General features: G+C 50.0%; 2 protein-coding genes across 2 annotated transcripts in view; both read right to left on the bottom strand.

Moving 5' to 3' along the window:
- Positions 1–3,758: 3,758 nt before the first annotated feature.
- LOC311172318 (small ribosomal subunit protein eS1-like) lies at positions 3,759–5,313 on the bottom strand. The gene is given in 3 exon segments (XM_084235648.1): positions 3,759–4,246; positions 4,548–4,762; positions 4,765–5,313. Coding segments are annotated over 3 exon segments (792 nt in total). The 5' UTR covers positions 5,237–5,313; the 3' UTR covers positions 3,759–4,141.
- Positions 5,314–14,499: 9,186 nt separating this feature from the next.
- EHD3 (EH domain containing 3) overlaps positions 14,500–25,807 on the bottom strand; it is a gene marked incomplete at both ends in the record, with an annotated part of 28,507 nt that continues 17,199 nt past the window's right edge. Inside the window, 3 exons of the mRNA XM_084235187.1 lie at positions 14,500–15,027; positions 17,571–17,735; positions 18,470–18,882. Of these exons, the coding sequence (XP_084091313.1) occupies positions 14,500–15,027; positions 17,571–17,735; positions 18,470–18,882 (1,106 nt within the window). The remainder of the gene's footprint in view (positions 15,028–17,570; positions 17,736–18,469; positions 18,883–25,807) is intronic.

Here is a 25,807-nt window from a genome sequence, read left to right as displayed (position 1 = left end):
TTTCTACTGTGGGATGATGGAAGCCCCCAAAACCTGGGTGCTCAGAGCATATACAATGGCCAACTTGGCATCTGAACATTCTTTCTGGTTAGGACTCAGTTCTCAGCTGGTCACTTCATGCATTTTGTCTAGAAGTCAACTTGCGGTTTCTAAAACTGCCCCAACCATCCTGGGTTAATCCAGAAAAGATGATACACCCTCAGCCCCTGCTGCGTACCATCCTCCAAGACTCTGAATATGATTATTTAAAGTAATGATGAAAAGCAAAACAGGAAATTCTTATCTGTTTTGGCAGGAAATTCTTCAGCTTTGTGGAAGGTGCTGCCTTGGGGGTTTGTGCCCTCCAGGAACTGTTTGGAAATGATTTATGGTCCAAGATGGCGCCAGCTCTTCCTCACCCCACAGGGTTATAAGAGGGAGGAATCCGCTGGATCCTGGAAAGTGGGACCTGCATTATCTTGGAATGTGCATTTCTGATGATAACGGAGTCATTGTCTTCACTCCTAACTTATGGCCCTGTTTTTGTCTTGCCTTGGAATGGGAAGCACCATTTTATTTTCAGGGAAAATAAAAATGTTCTATTTCAAGTTTGACAAGCTTAATAGAGTAGCATGCATTATTTTACATGGAGACCTAGGTAATAAGACTCAGGGGAGGAGATTTGCACTCATTACAGAAGTACGAGCTCCACATTTTGGGAGAGATGTCATCTTCTCTAGTTATAGACATTTTCTCCAGCTTACAGATGTAAAAATGGAGGCTTGCTGAGGTTAAACAATCTGTTCTGAATGTGTAACAAGCTGGGCATGATGTCCTCAGATTGGGGACCTGCATATTCTTTTTTTTCAAGGATTTATTTTTATTTATGCATACAAGAACTGGGGTGTAGGCCAGAGGTGCAGGGGTGAGAGGATTCACCAGAGACAGAGTGGGGAGAAGAACAGGCAGATCTACTGAAATACATTGAGGGGAGCAGTGGGCAAGACAGGAGAGGTCTGCTGCACCATGTGGGTATCTCCCTGGCTGGGGATTGAACTCAGGCCGCCGATAGCTTCACAGTGCTGAGACTTTCACCCCTGTGCCACCAGGGAGGCCCTACGTGCTCATTCTTTATCACACTTTTCTCTGGGCAATAGGCCCAGGTAGGTGCTAAGCGTGGGCTGGGGTTCATCTTAAGCTGGGAGTCACGAGCAGATCTGTGTTCAAACTTTGTTCCCCAAAACCGCTCCTCTCTCCCCTCCTGTCCTGAGGATGCATTGCCTTTGGCTAAGAAATATAGATTTCAGTAACAGGGCTACACAAGCTAGCAGGCCCTTCTACTCTCTGAGCTGGGTTCTCCATTTGTATTTTGTTTGACTGTCAGAGGTTTTGTATTTCACCCATTTTTAAATGCCTCTATCCAGAAGAGTGTGTGTTCTCCCGTTCACACGCCAGCACGCTTGTCTCATACCTGCCTTCTTGACCTGTGTATATTTAAGTTTTAAGATTTTCTGGCTCTGTGTGTAAGTGATTCAAGATGGCCTGGCATGCAGTGTGTCCCAGTCGTGGCCTGGGGTTGAGGAGGCATCTCCTGGCAAGTGTCTTCCCTCCACACGAGGCTTCCTCTGAGGCTGTGGCTTTGCACCTGGCATTCATACTTCCTACTTACTTCAAACTTTGGCCTGTGTGAGCCTGGGACCACTCACCCTGGTTTTATACCTAGCTAGCACTGGCTGGATTTTAGGTTCTCTGCAGGTCTAGCTTGGCAAGTCCATGTTCATTCAGCCATTTATGCATTCATTCATTTATTCATTCATTTGACACATACTTAGACTGACTTTCCATTATGAGTTTTTTTTTTTTTTTGAGTGGTTACTTCTGGTGCTGCTAGTCATGTGCCCAAGAATTTACAAACGGTTTTTATTTCTTCTAGTTCAACTACGCTGGCACTGGAAGGTCACTTTATTTTATTTTACAAACAAGAGAATAGAAGCTTAGAGAACTTCAGTTACCCAGAGTCATGGGTAACTACTCTATTTCTTCTATTGCAATAGAAGAAATATCTTGGTGTGCAGATATTTATTCAACAGAATAAATTGGTATAGAGAAAGCATCCACTCGCCTTTTTCAGGTTAACCTTTCAACCACTTCCAGGATCCTGTAAGATCTAGCTCCGTCCCCATACCATCCCTTTGCATTTTATAGAATGACCAACTCATTCCAACTTGCCTGGGTCTCTGCTAGTTTTAATACTGAAAGTCCCATCCCAGGAGACCCTTCAGTCTTGGGCCAACCATGAGAGTAGGTCACCCAAAAGGTGCTGCCTCTACTGACTCCTTCCTAGCCTGTGGACATCCCTGTGACACCTCTTTGCTAAATGGTCTGCTTCCCCTTGAGGACCCATTCCAGTCATTTCTGTCTAGAGATTGCTACATCTCTTCACCTGTAGTCCATGCTTTCACCAGGTCCCCTCACCTTCCGGAGGCTGCTGACCCTTTCCCTATCAAACTTCACTAACTTTCATTCTTGATGGCTTTTCCATTGCATCGAGCACCTCTGTGTTCTGAGATAATTTTCTCCTTGCTCTGAAGCTATTGCTTCTCTTTCTTGAGTATGGTCTCACTGTTCTCTCTGTTTTTTGGGGCACCTCTCGGGGTTCAGATCTTGATCTGCATAAATGCCTCCAAGAGCCAGGCAGGTAATGCAATCCACAAGGTAGACTGAGTAGGAATGGGGTAAACCAGAGAGTGTGGACTCCACCAAGATGGGCTGCCACTTCAGCAGGTTTTCCAAAGAGTTGGCCACCTTTGGTTTGTATGCACAACTTTTAGAGTTCAGTTTTTTTTTTAAGATTTATTTATTTATGCATACAAGAGCTGGGATACAGGCCAGAGATGTGGCGGTGAGAAGATTCACCAGAGACAGAGTGGGGAACAGAACAGGCAGACTGACCGAAGCACACTGCTGAGGGGAGCAGCGGGCGAGTCAGGAGAGCTCTGCTGTGCTATGTGGGTAGCTCCCTGGCTGGCCGGAATCGAACTCATGCTGCAGTGGCTGCAGATAGCTTCATAGGTTGTGTCTTAACCCTTGTGCCACCAGGGAGACAGCCTAGAGTTCAGTTTTTTATATAAAGTAAATTTGCAGGAGGGCCACATGATCCACCCTGGGGGTGGAATATTTCTTTCTAACAGCATGGAGATCACTCTGGATGTACCTTGAGCAAGATTCACTTTTTAGAGCTTTTGGAAATATCCCATCCTTGACTTGGGAGAAGAGCTCTTGGCCTTACATTGGGGTGAGAAGGCTCACTCCTCACCTGATTTGTATCCTCCTTACTCCCAAGCAGTTAATCAACAAGTTCCTCATTACAAGGCTCTCATAGTACAGTGAGAACTTTGATGGGGACAAGTGAGGACCAGCCAGCCAAGTCCTGGGAATGTTGTTAATGTGGAAAAAAATATCCTCCTAACTGATAAGAGCCTTTTCACTCATTGACAGTTCATTCATCTTTCTTTTGCAATTAAGGAGCAGAATGTGGCAATAGAGAGAGTTGCACGAAAATCATCAGCTAATGAACGGGTAGATTATAAGAAACCTCAAGCATGAACAAAGTCAACAACTTGGATATTTAAGTTATTTATAGTATCCTGTGTCACAAGTCTAAATAGAACTCTGAAGAATCATTTGTCTCTCCTAGTGGTCTGTAGAGGAACTGGATGTGGATTATCTCACACCTTTATTTTCTAATTATTACTTCCCTAAAGAGTTTGAGCCCTTTGCCCCTTTTAAAAAATTCCTTTAACCCTTCATTAAACTATTGTTAGTGTTGTTTTTTTCAAATTTGACTTTTTATTTGTCATCATTGAAAGTCTGATTTTTAATATTTATTTATTTATTTTAAAGATTTATTTATACAACACTGGGTACAGTCAGAAGTGCGGGAGGGTGAGAGAATTCACCAGAGCCAGAGCAGGGAACAGAACAGGCAGACCGATGAAATACACTGCTTAGGGGAGCAGAGGGCGTGGCAGGAGAGGTCTGCGCGCCATGTGGGAACTTCACTGGCGGCCAGGGATTGAACCAGCGCTGCAAAGGCTGCAGGCAGCTTCACAGCCCAGCGCTCAACTGCTGTGCCACCAGGGAGGCCCTGAAATTCTGATTTTTAAACAGATTCTTGAAATGGTGGTTCATAGCCATCAGCTCGTTCAACTTTAGCACCTGTCTCATCACCAGTAGCCTTTCCAGAACTACTGCCTTCCCCATGTAGCTCCATGAGTTTTCTTTTCTTTTTTTTTTAAAGATTTATTTGTTTATTTATTTATACAAGGGCTGGGTACAGTCAGAAGCGCGGGAGGGTGAGAGAATTCACCAGAGCCAGAGCGGGGAGCAGAGCAGGCAGAAGGACCAAAGTACACTGCTGAGGGGAGCAGCGGGCGGCAGGAGAGGTCTGCACGCCATGTGGGACCCTCCTCTGGTGGCTGGGGAACAGCCGGGGATCGAACCTGTGCCGCAGAGGCTGCAGGCAGCTTCGCAACCCAGCGCTCAACTGCTGCGCCACCGGGGAGGCCCTCCATGAGTTTTCTTAATTCAAACTTGAGCTTCTTCAGCATTTTTACTTTTCTAACAAAGACATCATGGAGTGGGTAGATAGACTGGCAAGCCTTTTCTATGTCTTTTCCAATGCTGTCTGGAATCAATTTATTGACCACCTCTTTTAAGTCATTTGTCTGCACCTTTTGGGTCATGATTTCCATCATCTTTTCCCTGATTTGGTGGACCTGTGATGATGATCGTAAGAGGTCTTCCGAATCTGATTGTTGTGTTTTTTAGTAAAACCAACACAGAAAAGATGAAGCAAATACCCATCCATATTCTTGACATTAACATGAGCTTCAATCATGGTCTGCCATTTTTTGACCGTGGAGCACATTTTATCTCGGGTAAGATCCATGCCATGAAAGTCAGTCAGGCAGCTCTTGCCCTGAACATCCTCAGTAATTAGCTTGAATTTTCTAAATGCAACTTCATCATTGCGCAGATCTGCAAGACTCACTTCAAAAACACGACCTTTGAGGTCATCAGAGGCTATTTTGGTTCCTTGCGTTCTCATGACTAACGTTTTTCCAATATTGCTTATATTGAACATTGCTGGTGCTTTCACATCATACCAGTCTTTCTTAGAAAATGGATCAACCACTTTCTTCTTGGCTCCCTTTTTGTCACCTTTCAAAAGGCGCTTGTTTTTGCTGACTGCCATGGTGCTGCTCGGAGAGCCCAAAGGGTATTGTTAGTGTTTTTAAAGGCTATCAAACAAGTAGAAAATGTATCTCTAGCCATAAAAAGTCCCCAGTTAGAGACAGAAGACAAGAGGCAGGTAAGAACAGCAGCCCTTAAGAAGTTCACCTGTTGCTAGTCCTTGCCGGCGACCTCGGGCCAGTGCTTTATCTCTCAAGTGTCATCTCAGTCTTAACTCTTTTAAGTTTCTCATCTGTCAACAGCTCTTACCTTAGAGGGGTCCTTTTGCTGGGGTCTAAATGAAATGTCAGTAAGGAGACCAGCCTGGTATGCAGTTAAGTAGCACATGGCAGCAATCATCAGTAACCTCAATCCTCATACAAGTTCTGGTAGTAGAGGCATGATTACCTTTATAGTACAGGAGAAGAAACTGATGTTCAGTCACCCAAGGCTACACCTGGTAGATTTGGGGTTTCCACTTGAAACTGCTGACTTGCTAGAATAAGCATGTCCTGCTGGATGCCTTCATCTCCTGCACAAGGCAAAAGTGTCCCGGAGATACTAAGTTTCTGGAATACAAACTGAAGGCTTTAGTACTCACAGAGGTAAATCTCACAACCGATCTGAAAGTAAGTGATGGTCATAGAAGTTGAGGTTTATGAGGTCTCTGGGGGTCTAGTGCGCATAGGGGAGCTCCAGGTGGGAAAAGAGTCTTAAAGGTAAACGGTTGCCATCATTTGCTTTCCAAAGTTTGTCCTTGTCACCACTTTATGCCTCAATTTCAGAGGACAGAGGAGCACACGCTTTGGGTATGGGGTGCTGGAGAATCTCCTCTGATCCCCAGGCTGAGCCTCAGGCTCCTCGGCTGGGCTGCAATCCACCCAGTTGTGCGAGGCTGGCGGCTGCCCTTCAGGGACCCCACTCACTGGCCTGGGCCGATGTGCCAATGCACCCAGTGCCAGGAGCTCGCCTGTGGTTAGTTGATGGGTGGACTCTGGGAGGAAACAACAGGGATGGGGAACTCAAGCCTGCCCCCCTGTAGCTGAGAGTTTCACAGGTAGACAAAACAAAGGCACCTGAAACCAGTAATAGGGAGCCAGGTCGCATCTTATTAGGCACTGAATATGTGGGTACAATCAAGGGGGAGGCCAATTGGACTTGTGGCCAGGGCTGAAAGGGGGAGCAGTGACGCCAAGTGGGCTCGATCCCTAGCTGCCTTCTGTAGCAGTGTGTCAGCAGGCAGCCCCAGGAGGAGGGATGTCCACAGGCCTTCACCCATGTGCCAGGGGAAGGTAGAGGAAGGTGCCTCTTCTGTGCTAGGTCATTTTAGACAATGTCTCATTTCATTCTCATTACAGTGCGTTTAATTAGCTGCATTTTACAAATGTGATTCAAAGGGGTGCTCAGTTACCTGCCCAGGTGATATGCCAGAGGTGCTAGCCATGGGCTTGATGGCTGAAAGAGCTAACTGTGTGATAATATGTAAGCCTTCCCCAAATCTTCAAATTGCTCTGCTGGAGGCACTTTTCAAGGTCAACTTTGCAAAGCTGGAGCAGCTTAAGAGAAACTTGATAGGAAAGATTGGGTATGGGGTTTTGCAAAATTGTTCTCAGGTACATTCCATACACTCCACAATGAAACACCACTGGAGAGACAGCACAAAACCAGGTATCAACAAATACACAAGAACACACACACACACACATACACACACACGGATGCTAAAACCCTAGAGACACTTCATTGCTCCCAAGATATGCTTTGACAAAAACATTGGATTAAGGCCAGAAACCACAATAACTGAAATAACTTTGTAAGAAATCTTTGCAGGCGATAGGAAGAGCTGGGGGAAGGGCAGTGGATGGATTATCTTACCTTTCATCCTGGTTTAATTAATATTCACAGGGAAGGAGGTAGGCTGAAATGGATCATTTCCCCCCTCTCCATCCATGTTTTATTAAAAAAGTGACAATGGCTTAGGACACACACGTATGACACATTTGGTTTTCAAGGGAGATTTTAGTTTTGCATTGGAAGAAAATGAAAGAGTTCATTTTTTAAGACTTATCTAAAGACTTGCATTTCCTGAGCTGCAAAAAAAAAAAAACCTTCTTTCCCTTCTTGTGGCTTATCTGCTTTTCTTTCAACAATAAGTCATCTGGGTTATATTTTTTCCATGTGTGGATCAAGTGAACCCAGCAACAGAGGGAAATGATGGGACATGATGATCTCAAAGCTTGGCTATGGTGGGAGGGAGGCCCTCAACAAGAGAACTGAAATGGGGGGCTGAGAAGGGGATTTGGGGATAAGGGAAACCAAGTGCTTCCAGATGAGCTAAAGATGAGGAAACTGTAGATCTGGTCTCCAACTCAGAACAACCCCTCATAATGCCCCGTGCTCATTGATTTCATTTTGTCTAAAAGAGAAAAGACAGAAGGAGCCAGAAGGCCCAAGCCAGCGACCCCTGAGCTTGTGCTGATGACACTTCCTTTCCGGCTGCGTACAGATGCAGAGCTTCGTGTATTCAGAGAGTGCCTTGATCTCTTTCTTTTCTAATTAAAAAGATTTATTTTTAGATTTTTTGATTCACAGCAAAGTTAAGAGGACATACAGACTCCCCAGTGAAACCCTGCCCCTCCCCTACCCCGATCAAACTCCAGCTCCAAAATGGTACATTTGTTACCATGGATGAGCCTCCCTGACATGTCATTACCACTCACAGCCACACTGGGGTTCAGTCTTAGTGTTGTATATTCTCTGGGGACTGACTCATGTTAGAATGGCTCTAATATGTTTACAGGTGCAAGTCTTTGTAGAGGTGCATGAGGCACAGTGGTGCAGTAACTAGATAGCTATCACTTGAAGAGGCTGTGTCCAGAAGGTAGGTCTGGACATAAGGCTGTCCAGGGACAGTCACAGCAGGACAGAACCCAGGTGGGTGTCTCAGGCTGGGTGGACGTGATTTCCGGGGTCTGGAATTCTGCATTTCTATAACGTAGGCCAGACACAGTCATGAATAGGTTTTAGGAAGCTCATTCCATGAGGGGCACTGCTTGCCTGTTCTGCTCTCTAGACAGCAGGGTCCTTCAGGGTTCCTGGCAGCTGTGACCAGTGCATGGCCACTTGGATGTGGACACCAGCTGTGGGTCACCTGACCCCATCAGACCTTCTTTTGTTGCCCTGGTTCTTTGTCACCCGCTGATCTTCTTTTATATCCTCCAAATCTGCAACAGCAAAAAAATATCTCATCCTATCACTGGGGCTTTGCTAGGAAGTATAGTGAAGCTGCCAAGAAGGGGCTGAGCCATGTGGCACTTACATGGCCAGGTCATTGCTCCCGTCTGTCTCATTAACTAACCTGGACCCCACAGGCTGCCAGTTTTGCCAGTGACTTTTCATCTAGCAGCACTCACTGGCCAGGTCCTCTACGGAGCGTTGGGCTTCCTGGGAAGCAGCCTCAGAGGTGGAGTTTAGCATGCAGGAAGTTTATTAGAGACAGCTGTAGGGTTAATACTTGTGGAGGGGAAGGCCTGAGTAGGCGGAGGGAGCAGTTGGCTGCAATGCACCCAGCAGAGCTCAGCTGAGCCCCGGAGCTGGGCGGATCCTTCACAAGAGTTCCAGGTTGAGGCAAGGGGCCAGGCCTTCAGCGTCCAGTCCAGCTCTGCGCTGAGTACATTCTGTGCCCTTAAGGAACTTGTTATCCGGATGGCAGAATTCAACAAGCGTGTGAATGACAATGTTATATGGTGACAGCAGAAGGGAGACCCCCAAAGTCTTAGGGATTTGCAGATGGAGGGGATGATGGTGGAGGCATTACATTTGCTTGGGTGGAGTATTTAAGTTGGGGGTTGGAAATCTTAGCTTGAGGGTTTTTGTTATTACCCGGTCAAGGTAGGTTGGTGTGGCTTGTGGACTTCTTTTACCCAGGCCTGGATGCCAACTGGAGACTAAGCCAATCCCTGGGGCTGAGGAGTGACACATGGTCAAGGGGTGCAGCTCAGAGCCCACTTGCTTATTTTCTCTTCATCTTGAGAAGTTTCAGGAAATGTCACTGCTGAGTTCAGGGCTACTGTTATCTCAGGCCTCACTTCCTGTGGCCTTGAACACGTCAGGTCATCAGGAGGACAAGCTGCAGATGCTCAGCTGGACAGTTACTCTGCTCGGGGTGAGAAGCATCAGCTGACTTCCATGCAGTGGACTCTCCAGTTTCATGCCAGGGTCTGATCCCTAGGAAGAGGATTTTCTGGAATGAGGAGAATTGCCTCATCTGGCCAAGGAAGCCCCGGAGGCATTTAGGGTGAAGATATGATCCAGAGGGCAAGCTGTCCTGCAGAGGGGCTGCCTGGTGAGGAGGGGGGCGGGAGAGGAGGAGAGCCACCTCTTAGGAAACGCTAAAGAAGGTACTAGAACTGCTGTATTTAACATTTCCTTATTTTATGGTCTCAAGTGGTCTAAGTGTACAGACGTATGCTCTGGATTCCTAGAAAGGAATTATTACTTTGAAAATTCCCCAGCCATCATTCTCTCTGGAAAGCTCTCCCTCTTCACTTACCCAGCAAGAATGGCTTCAGTGTCTCCTACACACACACACACACACACACACACACACACACACCCTCCCTCCAGGAAGCCCCTGCTGCACCCGGGTTGCTCTGCATGCCTCAGCAGTGCTGAGCGCCCTGGTTTTGTGGGCACTCAGAAACATGTGGTCACTTCCAGGGCTGCCCACTAGCACAGGTTCTGCTCCACCCACCACACAGGCAAGGCCTCCAGCTTCTTAAGCTTAGAGAGAAAGTCAAAAAGCTAGGATGGTGCTGTAATACCTGCTGGGTCTGCCTCTGGTGTGATCTGCTTCAGCAAATGCCCCATGAGCATATTAGGCTGATTTATTGTTAATAACTAATCACTGGGCCTCCCCGGTGGCGTAGCGGTTGAGCGCTGAGTTGTGAAGCTGCCCGCAGCCTCTGCAGTGCCAGTTCGATCCCCGGCTGCTCCCCGGCCACGGGAGGAGGGTCCCACATGGCGCGCAGACCTCTCCTGCCGCCCGCTGCTCCCCTCAGCAGTGTACTTGGGTCCTTCTGCCTGCTCTGCTCCCCGCTCTGGCTCTGGTGAATTCTCTCACCCTCCCGCGCTTCTGACTGTGCCCAGTGCTTGTATAGACAAAACAAACAAATAAGTAAATAATAATAAAAAAAAAAAAAAACTAATCACTGACTAGAACACTAGGGGTAAGATGTCCTGTTGGCAGAACCTAAAATCACATCACGTCCTAAACCTGGCTTCAAGGGAGTCTGGGATTCCTGTTTTCTCTCTTTCCAACCCATACACCCTCTGTTTAGCTCTGGGTATACACACGCCTAGTTTCTTCCCAGTGTTGATGATGGAAGACACGTCCTAGCACTGTTGGACTCCATGAGTGCAAATTTCTTCAACTTAAAAAGTGTTGTCTACAATAATTAGAAGTTATTTCATACCACTGAACTTTGCACTCAAAAATGGCTAAGATGGGAACTTTTATGTCATATGTATTTTATTGCAATTACAAAAAAGTGAGGTTGAACAGTTGGGGTCTGGGACATTGCAGGAGATGGTTGAGACACTAAATGGCTTTGTGCACATCACCCACACCTTCAGCTTCAGGTGATCTTGGTGTACGAAAAGCTAGGAACTCAGTCTCCTCGGCAACTTCCTCCCCATGACACTTGCTCAGCAGACAAGTATTGTAGGAACCTGCCAGGTGTGTTGCTCATGATGGTCTCAGGGTAGTTCATGCTGGGTAACTAATAGCCCATAACATTAAAGTAACTAGGATTTATATCTTGTTCATGCCACCTGTTCAGTGCAGTCTGGTGGGGATTTCAGTGTTTCAGGGACTTGGGCTGACCAAACCTCTTCCTTCACACTTGCTCACACAGGCAGGCCCAGCAAGGGGGGAAATGTAGAATGTGACTAACGACACACTTGTTTCTGCAGGGAAGGGACTAGGGGCTACCACTCATGTTTCACTAGCCCAAGTAAGTCATGTCCTTGTCCAACATCAGCGGGTAGAAAGTTTGGCCTTCACCTGTGCCAGAAGGACCAGAAAACCAAACTTGGTGGACAGTCCTGGTGACCTCCAGCGGTCCAGGGGCAGGGAGAGGGAGAGCTGAGTTCCCTACACCACCAGGGCCCTCATCACGCAGCTGGGATAATTTACATTCCCCGCTCACCATTTTTCTCTTCCTTGGGACACTAAAAATTTCAACTTTAGACACTGATAAAAAATTTTACTAAAAATGGCCTGTGAAAAACCAGCACAGTCCCCAGAGACAAAAATTCTGATCATGCTTTTCTTGAATACATCAGTGCTTCTTGGTTTATCAGGATTTTATGGGCTGCGGAGGCTGTGCATTTACTTTTGCATAAAAATTTTGCTTTTGGATTGGGGAGCAAGACCATAGGCACAAGGGGCAGACCTGGGTTTCTCTGGCTAAGCTCAAGCATCCACCCTGACCCTCTCCCCTACTGGAAGCCATTTCTGCCTTTCATGAACCCCTGCTGTGCCTGTTTTGGGCCCCTTATTATGTTATAAATGTTTGTATAAATGCCTCACTGCCCAGCTAGGCTGTGAGCTCTTTGAGAGCCAGAACTTGATTTGATCAGTCTATATGGACTTGCCCCAAATAGTATTTATTAAGTAATTTTGAATGGCACAATGAATGAAAGTCTGTTGCCACCTAGGGCCTTTTCTGTAGATTCTCAGTATCTTCTGAGTAAAAGAAAGGATGGATGGATGGTGGATGGGTGAGTGGGTGGGCCAACAGGGCCCCTGCATGAGACTACCTTTGCTTATGCTATAGTTTCTAGGCACCAGGGACAAGCTTCCCTGGCCAGAGGTGCAGTGTTGTACTTCCCACCTGGTGATTTCCATGGCCCAGGCTGAGGGTGGGGAAGTCTGTCACTCGACAGGACAGTGGGTGTCTAGGAAGCCTTGCCTGCTCACCTTCTCTGACATGTCTGATTTCCATAAATGGTCCCCAGGCTGAGGCATGGGATACCCCAGATCCCTGAAGACTGCAGATCAGTAATCTGAGGCAGCTGCAGTCAGAGCTGGGCCAGGGGCCATGAAGCAAGCTAAGGGTAAGGGCGCTGAGTTGTAGGGATTCTCCAAGGACACTGCAGAGTCACAGGGGGGCCTGTAGGAAACCCCAGCCCCATAGAAGTGTCCCTTAATTGCCTGCTGCCCCTTGGAGAGGTATCTCATTTCCTCTTCCACGGAGGTGGGGAGAGAGCTGGCCTGGAACACCCATGCTTACAGATCTGCTCTGGATGTGGTCTTGAGGAGGAAGCGGTGGGAGAGGTAGAGAGGAGGAAGGTAGAGATTGTGTCCAGTGGTGGGTGAGAGGGGACTCCGACATGGCCCTTTCTTCTAAAATACAGACACTGCCTCCTTCTGCTGTCCCCGTCCCAGCTCCTCCAGCTCACAGATAGGTGGCCTTGGCAGTCGGGAATTAGAGATTAGACCTCATTGCCTTGCCCCTCATTGTATGTGAAAGAGAAGTGTGGATGCAGAGGGCAGCCCCAAAAGTTTGGGGACCACCTCCATGCCAGAGTGGCGGGTCGGCCTGGGCAATCACTGGACCAGATGATGCTGCACATGGACACTGCTTATGGGCGGCTCCATCTGCTGCCAGGACACCACCCGGATCCCCAGGTAACAGCCAAGCAGGTACCAAAGGATAAATGCGCTGTATTAACATGAATACTAGTGACGAACGCTCTGCAGTAGTAAGCACATCAGAGATACATAGAATATTCTCTATAGTCTGACCATAGATATAAAATAAGTTATACTTGATTTTGTTTTCCACCACAGTTGGGGCATAGCAAAGAAAGTGACTGGGCCAGGGGCCATGAAGCAAGCCAAGGGGCAGGGCTCTGAGTGTAGGGATTCTCCAGGGACACTGCAGAGTCACAGGGGGGCCTGCAGGAAACCCCACCTCACACCTCTCTGGTTGGCCTTCTGAGAATAAGCATGAGGTCTCGCTTGTAGGAGTCAGTGGCTGACACCGAGCTAGGATGAGTCAAGCTACTGGGGGGGAGGCGGAGCAGGGACAGGCACGAACAACATCCAGTAGGCTGACCCACTCTCCGCTGGGGTGCCAGACTTCTGTGGCTTGGGAACACGGGGCACAGAGCCAGAAGGCACAGGTTGCTTCTGTGATGTGACAGATGCTGGCCCATCCAATGCTGACCACCCTTCCCCTGGCCAGCCGGCTTTGGGAGGGGGTGGGGGGGGCGGGGTTGATGCCCCGGGGAAACTGCACACCTGAGGCCCTGCACTGAGTCCCCGTCCATCACAGGTGACCTCCGTGACTTTGAGAAGGTCACCTAAACTCCTCTGAGTGTCAGTCTGCTTGTCTGCAAAATGGGAGGCGGGAGAGCTGTGCATACTTCTGTGGGGGTTGAGCTTGAGGGCCATGTGGGACGACATATATAATGTGCCGGACACAGGAGTGGCTGGTAAAAGTGAATGGAGAATGAGCATGAACACCAGAGGCCAGGTAGAAAAACACGAATCTCAGAAAATGTGCAATGAAACCACCCTGATGACTTTGAGGAGAGGAGAGCAGTTTCTTTGCTTTCTTTCCCGCAGAAAGATTCTCTTTTCTCCCTGGTTCTGGGATTCTCTGAAATGAAGTGCCCGCTGAGTTCAAAGCCAGGCTTGCGCAGGAAGACAAAGTCCAAGGTTGACAGCCCAGAGCTCAGCATCCATGTCTCTTCAAGTATGAGGTCCGGTTCCCCCAGAGAATTTGGCTTTGCCCTCCCCTCCCTGCAGCTGCCCCCTTCCCTCACATCTCTTAGTCCTGGACCAGATCTCACATTGGGAAGCCAAAGCACAGAAAACAAGGGGAATTGCTTATTAAGTGAAAAGCCTTTCCATCTGCTCAGATTCAGAGCCACTAGGGGAGCTGGGGTGGGTGGACCATCTGCGGCCTGTGCACAGCCTCCTCCGAGGGAGAAGGCAAGTCTCTGGGTAGCAGGGATGGGAGGGAGACAGGGGTGAGACCTGGGCTTGAAACCTGGGCCAGGAGTGCTCGTGTGCTTCTACCAATGCTGAGAACTTGCGGATGTGTCCAAACAAAGAGCAGCCTGGAATGCTGGGGGCTCACTGTCCCCTCAGCTGCAGTGCGATTCTTAAGGTCTGTGTGCGTGTGTATGTGAGTGTGTGCGAGTGTGTTTCACTGCCTCTCCCCACCCCTCTAACTCCTGCCTGCTCGGTGCCCCCTCCCCTCCCACCCCCCATCACTCGGCCACTTTCCTCTTGGAGGGGGGCAGGAGGTGGGCGGGCAGCTCATTGGGCAGCTCGTGTCCCTCCAGCTTGACCTTGATGAGGTGATTGGCCAGCGCAAACTCCTCGTCGTCCAGCATTCCGTCCTTGTCGATGTCCGCCAGCTTCCAGATCTTGCCCAGCACGCTGTTGGGCAGCTTGGAGCGCACCATCTCCTTCTTGGCATTGGCGCCCGTGATCTTGCCATCCACCGGCGAGAGGGTGTAGAAGATCTCATCGTACATGGGCTTGTCCCTGGCCACCACCCACTCGGCGTCATCGATGCCCTCCCCCGCCCCCTCCCCGTAGCCGTGCCCGAAGGGGCCCTGCAGGGTGCCCTCGAAGGCGCCGCCCTTGACCATCTGCACGGGCCGCTGTATCTCCTCCTGCCGCACTAGCACCATGAGCTGGGCGATGTCATGGGCCAGCATGTCATCCACCACCTCCAGCAGCTTGCTTTTCAGTGGCTGGAATTTGCTGAAGTCCTGGGCCTGCAGCTGGTCCTGGGAAGAAGGAGGGAAAAGAGGCTGAGGACAGCAGACAGTGGAAGGAGCTCCTGCACCTGGTGAAGGAAGCTGCCTTCTACTGACACTGGAGTGCTCGCAGCCCTGGGCCTGGAGGCTAAGAGCCACACACAAAATAATAAAAGATGTAAGAAAAGGGGAGGAAAAGGCACATTGGGTGATGGTGGAAGTTGTCAGGAGAGAGAACAGTGGTAGGGGCCAGAGAAGGAAGGGGATTGAACAAATGATCCATTTATTTGGATTTCCTTTAATGTTGTTCTAGAAACTTCTCTTTAAATTCTTTGTGGCTGTTGAATGGTGGTTCTGGAATGTTCCACCTCCCTGGGACTGGCCATGGAGGTCTCAACATCAATAAGGATGGAGATGTGGAAGGAGTTTTGATGGCATTAATGACCCTACTCACTCCCAGGGCCCCTCTGAGAGGTGAATCACAGCCTCTCATTTAGGAAAGGAATCACTGAGGCACAGGCAACAAAAAGCAAGTCATAACAGAGGCTAACGGTTCTCTCCAACCAGGGGTTCTTTGTCAGGATGCTTATGGGAATTAACCTGCAGTGAATTTTCAAGTATCAGCTTCTCCCACCAAGGGTTCTGGTGTGGTAGACACGAACAGGCGTGTCGATTTTGTGAAAGCCACCCTCCTTGCCTTCCTGACACCCACCCCACTTGGTAAAATGTGCTCCATTTTGCATGTCTTTGTGATTTTAAAAGATTCTGAGTCTAGAATATCCAGCTTCTCGTGGGCCTCTAGAGTGACAGGGGTGAATTATAGGGGTGACTGGCTTTGGCCATAGCAATGTTAGGACCCTGGGCAGAGGCCAGTACACAGGAGCCGGTCTCAGGGACATGCAGCTCATTGATGAAAACTTCAGAAAACACCCACAGCTACACGTCAAGAGCAAGTATTAGCTTGGACATTTCTCGCCTCCCTTCCAGGGCAGGGAGGAATGTGAGAGAGTGTGGAGAGCAGTCAGGCCCTTTCTACTCCTCCCTCTTCTGTCTGCCTGCTCACTTCTAGCTCCGTTTGGTGGGCTTCTAACAAGGAGTGCCACTATCTTCCAGGGGGCCTGGTGGGTGCTCCCATCTCTGTACACATATGCTTCCCCCCAACCCCTACTCATAAGACACCGTTTACACGATTTGTTTGGCACACCCAAAACAGACCCAGACGTCACACTGGTAAACCAATGAATGAAAAGGTGAAACGTTTTTATGTTGCAAAAGGATCCCTCACCTTAAAAAGGGGGTGAATGTTTCATTTCAACTGTCCTCTTTCCAAATGTTTGCTTACAGGTGGAACTCAAAGTTGAGGAGCTTCAGGTCAGGCTGACTGAGAAGCCCAAACTGCACTGAAGCAATTCTGAAATGACTGACGGCTCTTGGTTAAGTGCTTACAGGAATGAATGGCTACATGAAAAATGCAGATTTTAAATGTCTGTATATTTTCCTTTTTCTTTTATCATATAAGAAACTTAAAATGTCTATTTGGGACTATAGCGAGGTTCTGAAACTCTCATCTTCACCTGAGAAACTGCTACATCAGCAAGAGTATCACGACCACGTGTGCTGCTATTTTTTGTCTTTGACTCCCTTATTTAAAAACAAAATCACAACACTTGTATTTTGAAATAACTAAAGAATCACAAGTAGTTAGAAAATTGTACAGGAGGTAGATCCCTTGTGTTCATCACCCAGCTTCTGGATGGTGACTGGATTGCTATATGTGTATGGCTGAGTCAGGCTGTGCCTTCAAATATTACCTCATCCTAATGACATAACAACATCCTTGCAAAGCGTGTGCTTTGGCAGCCTCCGTTTAGAGAAGACAAGATGGGTTCAGAGAGGATCCAGTTAGCATGATATAGCGCGTTCTTGCTAGGACCTTGGGCAGAGCTCCTGGCTTTCCTACCCACAGCCCATGTGAACATTGCACTCAGAAAACCATAGGTAGGTTCGTTAGCTGCCTTGTAAACTTTGGTTTCCTCATCTGTACAGGAGGACAAGGCCTCCCTCAGAGGATGCCTTTGGGGAATAACATGAGAAACCACAGGAGTGGATCCTAATCCAAGAGAAGGTCCCTCAGTGCGCGCCCGAGATGGCAAGCTCCTGCATGGACTTCTCTGTGGCTGTGTCCCAAGCTGCTCCCAAGGGGGAATCGAGAGGCAAACTTAAGCCCTGAAAGGCCTTTGTCAGGCAACTTGTCCCATTTTATGTGACATGGTGGGAATTCCAAGCCTCATGGTGGCTGTAACTGGGGATGGTCAAAAACTGGAGGTATCAGACCCCCAAATATCACGTAACACCTCTCCTAAGGGAGCACTGGGACTCTGTGTTCTTCCCAGGCCCAAATATGGCACCTGTGGGACCAGCGACAGCCTGGCTGGAAGGGCAGACCCAGGCCAGTTCCTTGCCTTCTGATTCTGGGTTGAGTTTTCAACATGGGCATCCCAGGTGGACTCCGCCATGTTCAAACTGCTTGGCTACTTGGAGTCTTTTGTCCTGGAGTCCTAGGCCCTGCTTACCTGCATCCTCTTCAGGTTGGGAAAGTCCCCAGGTGAGATCTGGTGCTCCCGCTCAATCCGGCCATAAATCTCAGCCAGATTGTTCACCAGCTCCTTCTTCTTGTTATCCTTTCCAAAAACAGAGGGCATCTCCTTCTTCAGAGAACTGATGATGTAGGCGTGGACCTGAGAAATAGGGGCAGAGAAACCTTTGGATCTAGACCCATGATTCATTCCTGTCTTTTAGGGTGGCTCGTACCCATCTCTCCCCATCACTCCCCTCCTCCTGCTCCTCCTTCTGACTCAATGTCTACTTCCACTCTCCAGCTCTCATGTTACTTGCAGTGCTAAGCTATTTTTCTAGATCACACAGGAAAGGTGAGATTGCAGAGCCATTGTGGTCAAAGCAATAATAGAGATGGTAATGTTGGCATGGTGTTGATGATGATAGGGGGACAGTAACAATAGCTGACATTTCCGAGCACATCAGAAGATGTCGGGCACTATGATGAGGCTTTTTACTTTCATCCTACTTTATCATCCAACCTTTTATAGATGAGGAAACAGACAGTGAGACTAAGGGCCTGGCTGGGGTTGGGGATCAAACAGTTAGCAAATGGAAGAGCCAGGCTCCAACCTGGCCATCTGATGTCAGGGCCTGTGCTCACCACCACCACATAATCCTGTCCCCAGTCCCAGAGTTGGCAAGGAGGACCTTCGTGAGACAGTAGCCACAGAAAATTCTCATGTGGGCAGGCAATAGCGAGGAGGGCTGCAGATGGAAACTCAACCCAGAATCAGAAGGCTGAGAGATGATCTGGGACTGTCTTTCCTGCTGGGCTGTCATCTTAGCTCTGGAGCTGACCCTTCCCCAACTGTGACCCCACCCAGGGTGTCCATCTACCCGGAGGTAGCCTTACCTTGGCCAGTCTGGCTCTCTTGATGAGGTCGTTGAGCTTCCGCAGGGCAGCATTTCGGGGCAGGCTCTGGATGTCTCTGAACAGGTCCTGCTCCTCAGCCTCAAAGAGCTTCCGGTTGTCAGGGATGAGAAGGGGGTGAGACCAGAAGGAGCCAATATAGACTCGGATCACCTCTGGGGTGTTCACGATCTTCCCCAGGGACCACATGAGGGCCCCATACACCCGCATCAGCTGCTGCGTCTCGATCTGGTCGGCCTTGTTGAGCACAACCCTCATCTTGTCCTCATGGTTCTTGAGGGCCTTGATGACTTCTGAGAACTCGTCGGAGATGTCCAGCTTGTGGGCATCAAAGAGCAGGATGATGCGGTCTACCCGCTCGGCGAACCACTCGAGGACAGCCGCAAAGTCATACCCTGTGGAGAGGGACAGTCAAGGGAGGGGCCTTTGGGGCTCAGAGTAAGGGTTTCGGGAGAGGCAGCTAGGTGCAGTAGAGATCATATGGTCTTGGGAGTTAGATCCCAGCTCCTTCATTTTCACTTTTTGGCTGTGAGCAAATTACTCAATGTCTTCAAATAAACAGTTTTTCATCTATAAATGGACATAATAACAGTACCTAATTAATAGAATGATAAAACTAAGAAACTTGGAAGGTAGCACATAGTAGCTGCTCAGTAAATGCTAGTTATTATAATTAGCATCTTTATTCCCATAAAGCACACCCACTATACAGCTCCCTTAGCCTTGCTTATTATAGTTAATAGCCAAGTCCTTTTGGAAAAAAAAAAAAAGACTCTAGATACATTTTGAATGAAGACCCAGAAATTTTTTGCAAACAACAAAACAGCTAAATGTAAGCCATTGATGGCTCAGCCATGTTCATTACTGGTCTGGAAGAATTCTTATTATAATAACACATGATTTGTTCTCACACCTCCTCAAGAGCTCACTTTTTTCCTTACTGGTCATCTGTAGCCCCAATTCCCCAATTCTTAAACCACAGGGGTTTATCCCTTTGGATGTGACAGACTCTGGTTGCAGACCTTGGTCACCTGGCACTGAGCAGTGTCAGGTCAGGCTGGTTCCAGGAGCCCTAGAACACCTGTTCTGCTAAACCTCAAGTAAGCATAGATCTGGGAGGTGCTCAAGAGTCTGAATATTTAACTTCACCTGTCTAGGTGCCAGTATCTTCCATAAAATAGGAACACAGATAAAGGAAGCAAGGCTCGGGGAGGTAAAGTGACTTGCTTGAAAACACACAGACCTTGAGAACACAGCTCTGGGATGAGAACATAAGTACCAGCTCCTCTGTCTGCCATTCCTCCATGGAATATCTCTAGTCTGGAGGTAGGCCTTGCCTGGCTCCCAGCACCACAAGAGGATTACCCTGAGGCCCTGAGGCTAGTTGCCCCCGTTCAGTGGGAAACCAAGGCATCAGGAGGATCCAGCACTTCGTGCCCTGCCTCTCAGGGGGATGCTAGCAACCAGGGCAAGGGCACTAGCAAACCTCACACAAATGAGTTGGACTTAAGAGGCTCTGATTGTCTGTAATATCCATAACAGTTGTCCTTAACTTGAACCTGTATCGGAATCTCCCAGTGGGCTTGTTAAAAGCCAATTGGCTGGGCCATAATCCCAGAGTTCCTGACTCAACTTATGTTTGGACTTCATTTTACCCTTATTGCATTCTGTGAAGCAGGTAGGATGAGGAGCATCAGCTGGCTAGGTGTGTGGTGAAGACTGGACTTGGTGTCTGGGCCCTGGGCCCTCTGTACACGCTCCTCCGGCAGCCTTCCTGCACCTGCTACCTTCCTTACCGCTCTCACTGCTCTCCTCCATCCTCTCCCCTCCCTGGCTCTCAGGCCCAGCCAGCAGCTTCCAGAGCTCTGAGACTCATGCATTCCTGCCCCAGGTGGGCTCTTCTTCCCTCCTCCAGAGATGGCCCCAGGCTATTTTAAAATTTCCCTTCAGCACAGCTCTAGGAGGGCCTCACCTCAGAAAGGTGGTCCCTCAGAGCAGTGGGCAGGAAGGGGCCCAAGGGCTCAGAAAATCAGGGCAAGCTGATCCCCTGCCCAACCCCCACTATGGAAAGCAGGTCACAACAGCTGCTCTGTGCCTGGAATGAGCAAGCTTGCTCTCAGCAGTGGGAGTGAGGGCAGCAGGCCTCAGAGGCCTCAGACAGTGCTGAGACCTATTCTCAAATCTGGCTTGAGCAACCTTGCAGGCCACATGGGGTAGGGCAGCTGGGAAGGCAGGTTGCTGCTCCCTCCCACCTGGTCACTGTGAATTTCAGCTCCCAGAGATCTTGCATGTGTGCTTGTGTGTACACACACACACATACACACACTCCTCTCAGCTAGGCAGCTGGCACTGGGCACTTGACTGTCTGGGACATGGAGGCTCAGACAGGGAAGGGGCATGTCCAGGGCCATGTAGCAGTAGGGGTCGGAGCCAGGGTCTGAACTCAGAGCTTCCTGGTCTTCCAACCCCAAGGTGCACGCTCTAGCCAGCCCTCCCTGTGGCAGGGGAAGCAAAGGGGCAGAAAGGTTGCAGAGAAGAGGCTCTGGCCCCTCCAACTGTCCTCTGGTCCTTGATGGAAAGAGGAGGTTGGATTGAAAGGTTTGGTGGAGGGTAGGGGCAAATTTGATTACCCCTCTGCCCCCACCTGGGGGTGGGGTGGGTGCTTCCAGAACAGGGGATTTCCGCTGGGTCATATGCCCCTCCTACTCTCCAGTACTTAGGCCTGTCCCTCTGCTGACCCATGGAAATGCCAGGATGAGGATCCCCCCTCCCCACTGTAGTCAGACCTGGGCAGGGCAGGGGCCAAGCTTGTCCTTCTCCCTAGTCCCCTGCCCCCAGCACCGTGCCTGACACACAGTAGGTGCTATATCGTATTTGCCAAGCAGAATTGAAATTTACCCCTTTTTCCCTTTTACATGTAGAGCACTGTAAGTCCTCTCTGGGTCCCAGTTTTCTGTTCTCCAAATTGGAACCCACCAGACCCTGCCAAAGGGTCTCTGTGAGGATCCAATCAAAGAAGACACAGTGAAACCATTTGTGTGACCTTGAGACTCATGACCTTCCAAATCCCAGTTTCCATAGATGGATGTGCTCCTGAGGGTCACTCAGGGAGCGCTGGCCCTGGCAAGCCCACCTCTAGTTTTCTGTTCTCTTATTAACTTGCGGTGTATCCTTGGGCAAGCAGACTTCTGTCTCTGGTCCTTGATCTCTTTGTCTGTCAAGCTGGGGAGGACGGATTGGCCAAGTTCTGAGCTCCCTTTATCAGTTCCCTGCTTGTAAGACTGGAGGTGTGAGGGTGAGTTGTACAGCAGGACTGATGGAGGCTAGACACAGTAAGTCCTTGGAGGAAAGGCAGAAAGAAGAATGGCAGCCACTGTGTTCAACTCCTCAGTGCCTCCATGATGTCTCTGTGAGGTCTGCTCCTGCCTGAGGGCTTGGGGAAGCATTTCTAGGATTTTATAAGCACAAAGGCCTCCTGTCATCCTTTTGCAAATTCTGCAGGTTCTGGCAAACTGCTTTCAAATGAAAAACTCAGTAATGCCAGATACTTCCTTCCCCAGGGGTGGCTGTGAGGACCTTGAACTTTAAGCCATGACACCGTAGGTTTCCTCAGAAGCTCAGCCTCCCTGCTCCTGGCTATTGGGAGCCTAGCAGCCTCCAATCCAGCAGGGGTATTTAATTGTTTCCTGGAAGGCTTAAGGGAATCCAGGAACATGAGCATCTGAAAGGCATGGACTGGACATATTAAGGCAAAGGGAATGGACTAGCTCTCTCATTTATTTTCTGTGTGGCCTTGGACAAGTCTGAGCCTTAGTTTTCTCAGCATTGAATTGGGTTAATAATGACTGTCTGGTGAGATGTCAGTGGTAGAGCCTTGACAACAGGCTCCCACAGAGCAGGGAGGGCCTGGACTCAGTCCAGGGGCTCTGTCCTAACATCTGGAGTGATGAGATACCCAGAGAGAATCCCCCTTCCCTCACTGGTCCCAGGAATGGCTGAGACCCACAGCAGAAGGGTAGAGGTCTTGAGCACCTGCAGGAGCCCAGGGGCTCATGGACTAGTAGGGGGTGGGGTGGGGAGTCAAACCCCCAGAGACCCAGTGGCTCACTGTGCTTGCTGGCTCTGCAGGCACCAGGCCCGGCTTCTGGGCAGCCTACAGAGATCTGGGGCCCTCTCCACTGCTGTCTCCCCTTCACCCCTTAATCCCTCTCACACCTTACTCCCCCTCCCCAGACTCCAGAATGCTGGAAAGAAAGCATTTCTAAGTATTGCCAGGCGGGAGGAAATCAACGAGACAAACACAATAAGCAAGACGACTCCTTCATTACCCACTGGCTTCCTTCTTGGTGACGTGCATCATAGGGGCACTAATGGGCGGCCACACGAACTCATTTGATCCTCATAATTCTCCACATGCTGGGAGGTAATGAGGCACATACATCTTACAGGAATGGGAGAGGGAGCAGAGAGGTGGGGGGCTGCCCCAGCTCACAAGGCCAGGTGGTGGCAAACACAGGCCTAGAGCTCCGACCACTGACCCCCAGCCCACGCTCCCCTCACAGCACAGAGTCGTGAGCAAGCTGGATTGAGCCCTAAAACTAGGTACTTACTTGTGGTGGAATCTAAAAGGTCCAAGTCCTTGCCACCAACCCCCACCAAAAAAAAAAAAAAAAAAACAAACAAAAAACAACTCAAGTTGTAAAGACATTTTGGCAAATAAAAAGGCAGCTGTTTCTAAAGTGTAGGGAAGAGTTGAGATGACACTGGTGACCCAAGGCCATCCCAGATGCCTGGCAGAAGTAAACTTGAATGTGGACTCACAGAGTCACAGGACTCCCATGACCTTGAGGGTGTCAGGGAGCCTCAGGAAGGGCGTCAGGCCCCCCTTGCTCTGCCCAGTGATGCCCACGTGGGCATGTATGTGCAGCCCCTCTATGCAGGTGTCGGGGGCAGACCAGGGGTAGGGAGTGGTGAAGATCAGCCTAGACCCTCCAGGGCCCCAGGGGAAACTCATAGATGAGAGTCTGCCCGTGTTCCTGCTCCCCAGCTCTTCCTGGCAGGCGCTAACAGGCTGGAAGACCCTGGGCTGGGAGACAGGAGACCAGAGGCCCATCTCTAGGGTTGGGACCTGGGCCAAGTTCTACCTGCCCTGGCCCCACTGACTCACCTGTACAGGAAAGGGGCTACTGGGAGTGCTGTGAACACCACACCCATGGGGTTGCTTTTCCAGGGTGGAGTGTGTGGACATTTCTAGCTGAGAAGCAGCAGGAAATGTGGTTCCCAAGTGTGAGGACACTCAGATTTCCGGAGCCCTCCCACTTCTGCTGCATCCTTACTCCTTCCCAGTAATGAGCCCTGGGCTGGGGACATCCTGTCGCTTCCAGGAACTGCCTCCCTGGCCCTCTGTTGCCCACCCCAGTGCGTCTGCAGCCAGAGACAGGCCTGGAACTTCCCAGGTCCGGGTTCCCACATGTCTCCTGCACCACCTCTTCCCTCTTCCCCCAAGACACTCCCACCCCCAAGTCCTGGCAGAGAGGCCACACCCCAAACAAGGACCATGCTTTGCCCAGGCCTGGGTGCCTGAGTGTGCCTCATACAGCTTCTGAGGCCTGGGGAGCCCTTTGGAACAGCTGGGTTTTCAGATGGTACCCAGGGCCCCCCACAGACACAGCCCTGTGCCCGGCAGACTTGGATGTGGGCTGGATTTTAGGCTCTACCTGCTCCTCAGCCAGGTGGCCTCAGGGAGGGGATGGTTCTCAGAACTGTCCATGGGGATTCTGTTTAGCCCTGGGCTGTCTGGAGGAAGGGGAGAAGCTCCAGATATGAGCTGCAGCCAGATCCAGAGTCTGGAAAACCCCAGGAAGCGGTGCCATGAAGTGTGTGTGTTTCTGTGCATACCCATGCCTGGAAGTGAGGTGTGTGTGGAGGGAGGTGTGTGTGTGTGTGTGTGTGTGTATGTCGGTGTACAGGTGTAAACTGCAACTAGCAGGTGCTATGGCTGATTAGGAAGGATGGGAAGGGACTGGATACCATATACTGAAAACTTATCTGATAGCTAAGAGTGTCTGATGCCCTTCTCCCAATTTCCCTGGTCACCTTGCAAGGCTGTTGTCAGCACTGCCAAGGCTGGTGATGCGATACCGGCAGCCCAGTTTCCAGCTCTGGTTATTATCTCAGCCTGCTTTTACAGTAGCTGCATTTAGTCTGGACTCAGGAAAGCAGAGAACAAACTGATCTGTGTAGCCACTCATGGGGCCATTGCTTCTTCCAGAAGTGGGGTGGGATCTGGTGCTTAGGCTGGGGTGGAGGGTGGATAGGAAGAGCAGCAAGAAAACCAAGCACCCAAATGGCAAAGGGCAGTCTGAGGTCCAAAGATGAAAGCAGGAGAGAAGGCAGAGGAACAGGCAAAGAATGGAAAGGGACAGGGACCAAGGAAGGCAGGAGTCCCAGGAGCAGGATTGCCACATACAGCTGCACGGGCTGTGCACTGCACAACTGCGAGAAGCCCACTCACATAGTCAGTCACATAGTTAGTCTGGGGGGGCTCTGGGGGGCCTGGCTGGCAGATAAGGGTGAAAGATGGACTGTGATTAAGACTCAGAGTTGGGGTCTGTACAAAGTTGGACCATACAAAGTCGTGTGATGGGTACCATTGCCCCTGCTATACCTGGGCACATGGAGGCTCAAGGAAAAAGAGTGACCTATTGAGATCCACGCAGGATCTACAGCCCAGGCCTCTGAGCTCCCTACCCAGGGTTCTTGGGACCCCAGAGACTGAAGCTATCTGGACTGACCTGTCAGGCTGCAGCAGCCTCGCAGGTACAGGTGCCACCTCCTTCACCTCCAGGTAGAACAGATTGGGAAGCTCTGGCTCTCCTGAACCTTTCCTGAGGAGATACAGGCTGCCCTTGTGGAACAGCAAATCCCCTGTAGGCCCACACTCAGGATGAGCCCCGATGTTAGGGAACAAATAGAAGGAAGCAGAGAGCCACCCAGGCTACCCCTCCACGGGGCTACCCCTGGACAGGGCCGTAGGGGAGTTACAAAGGGAGGTAGGCTGAAGAGAGAAGTGGTGGCGACATCCCTATATTCCCATGGCCTTGGGTTCTATGGTTGCAGAACCTCAACCCCTGTACCACCAAGGGCCCAGTGGTAGGGAGTCTGGGGCCCAGGTTGCCCAGACCCCCTTCACATGGAACCTTCCACGGACATCCCACTTTCATGGGTGGGTCACCAATTGCATGGAATGCTAACACAGCTCCCAAGGCCCCTCCTGCCTCCCTGCCTTCTCTCCCCTCTTCTTGCCAGGTCTCCCCCTCA

Source organism: Talpa europaea (assembly GCF_964194135.1).
Source record: "Talpa europaea genome assembly, chromosome: 6".
In the NCBI taxonomy this organism is placed as follows: domain Eukaryota; kingdom Metazoa; phylum Chordata; class Mammalia; order Eulipotyphla; family Talpidae; genus Talpa; species Talpa europaea.
Note: the sequence above shows the minus strand (reverse complement) of the source record. Positions and strands in the feature narration are given on the sequence as shown.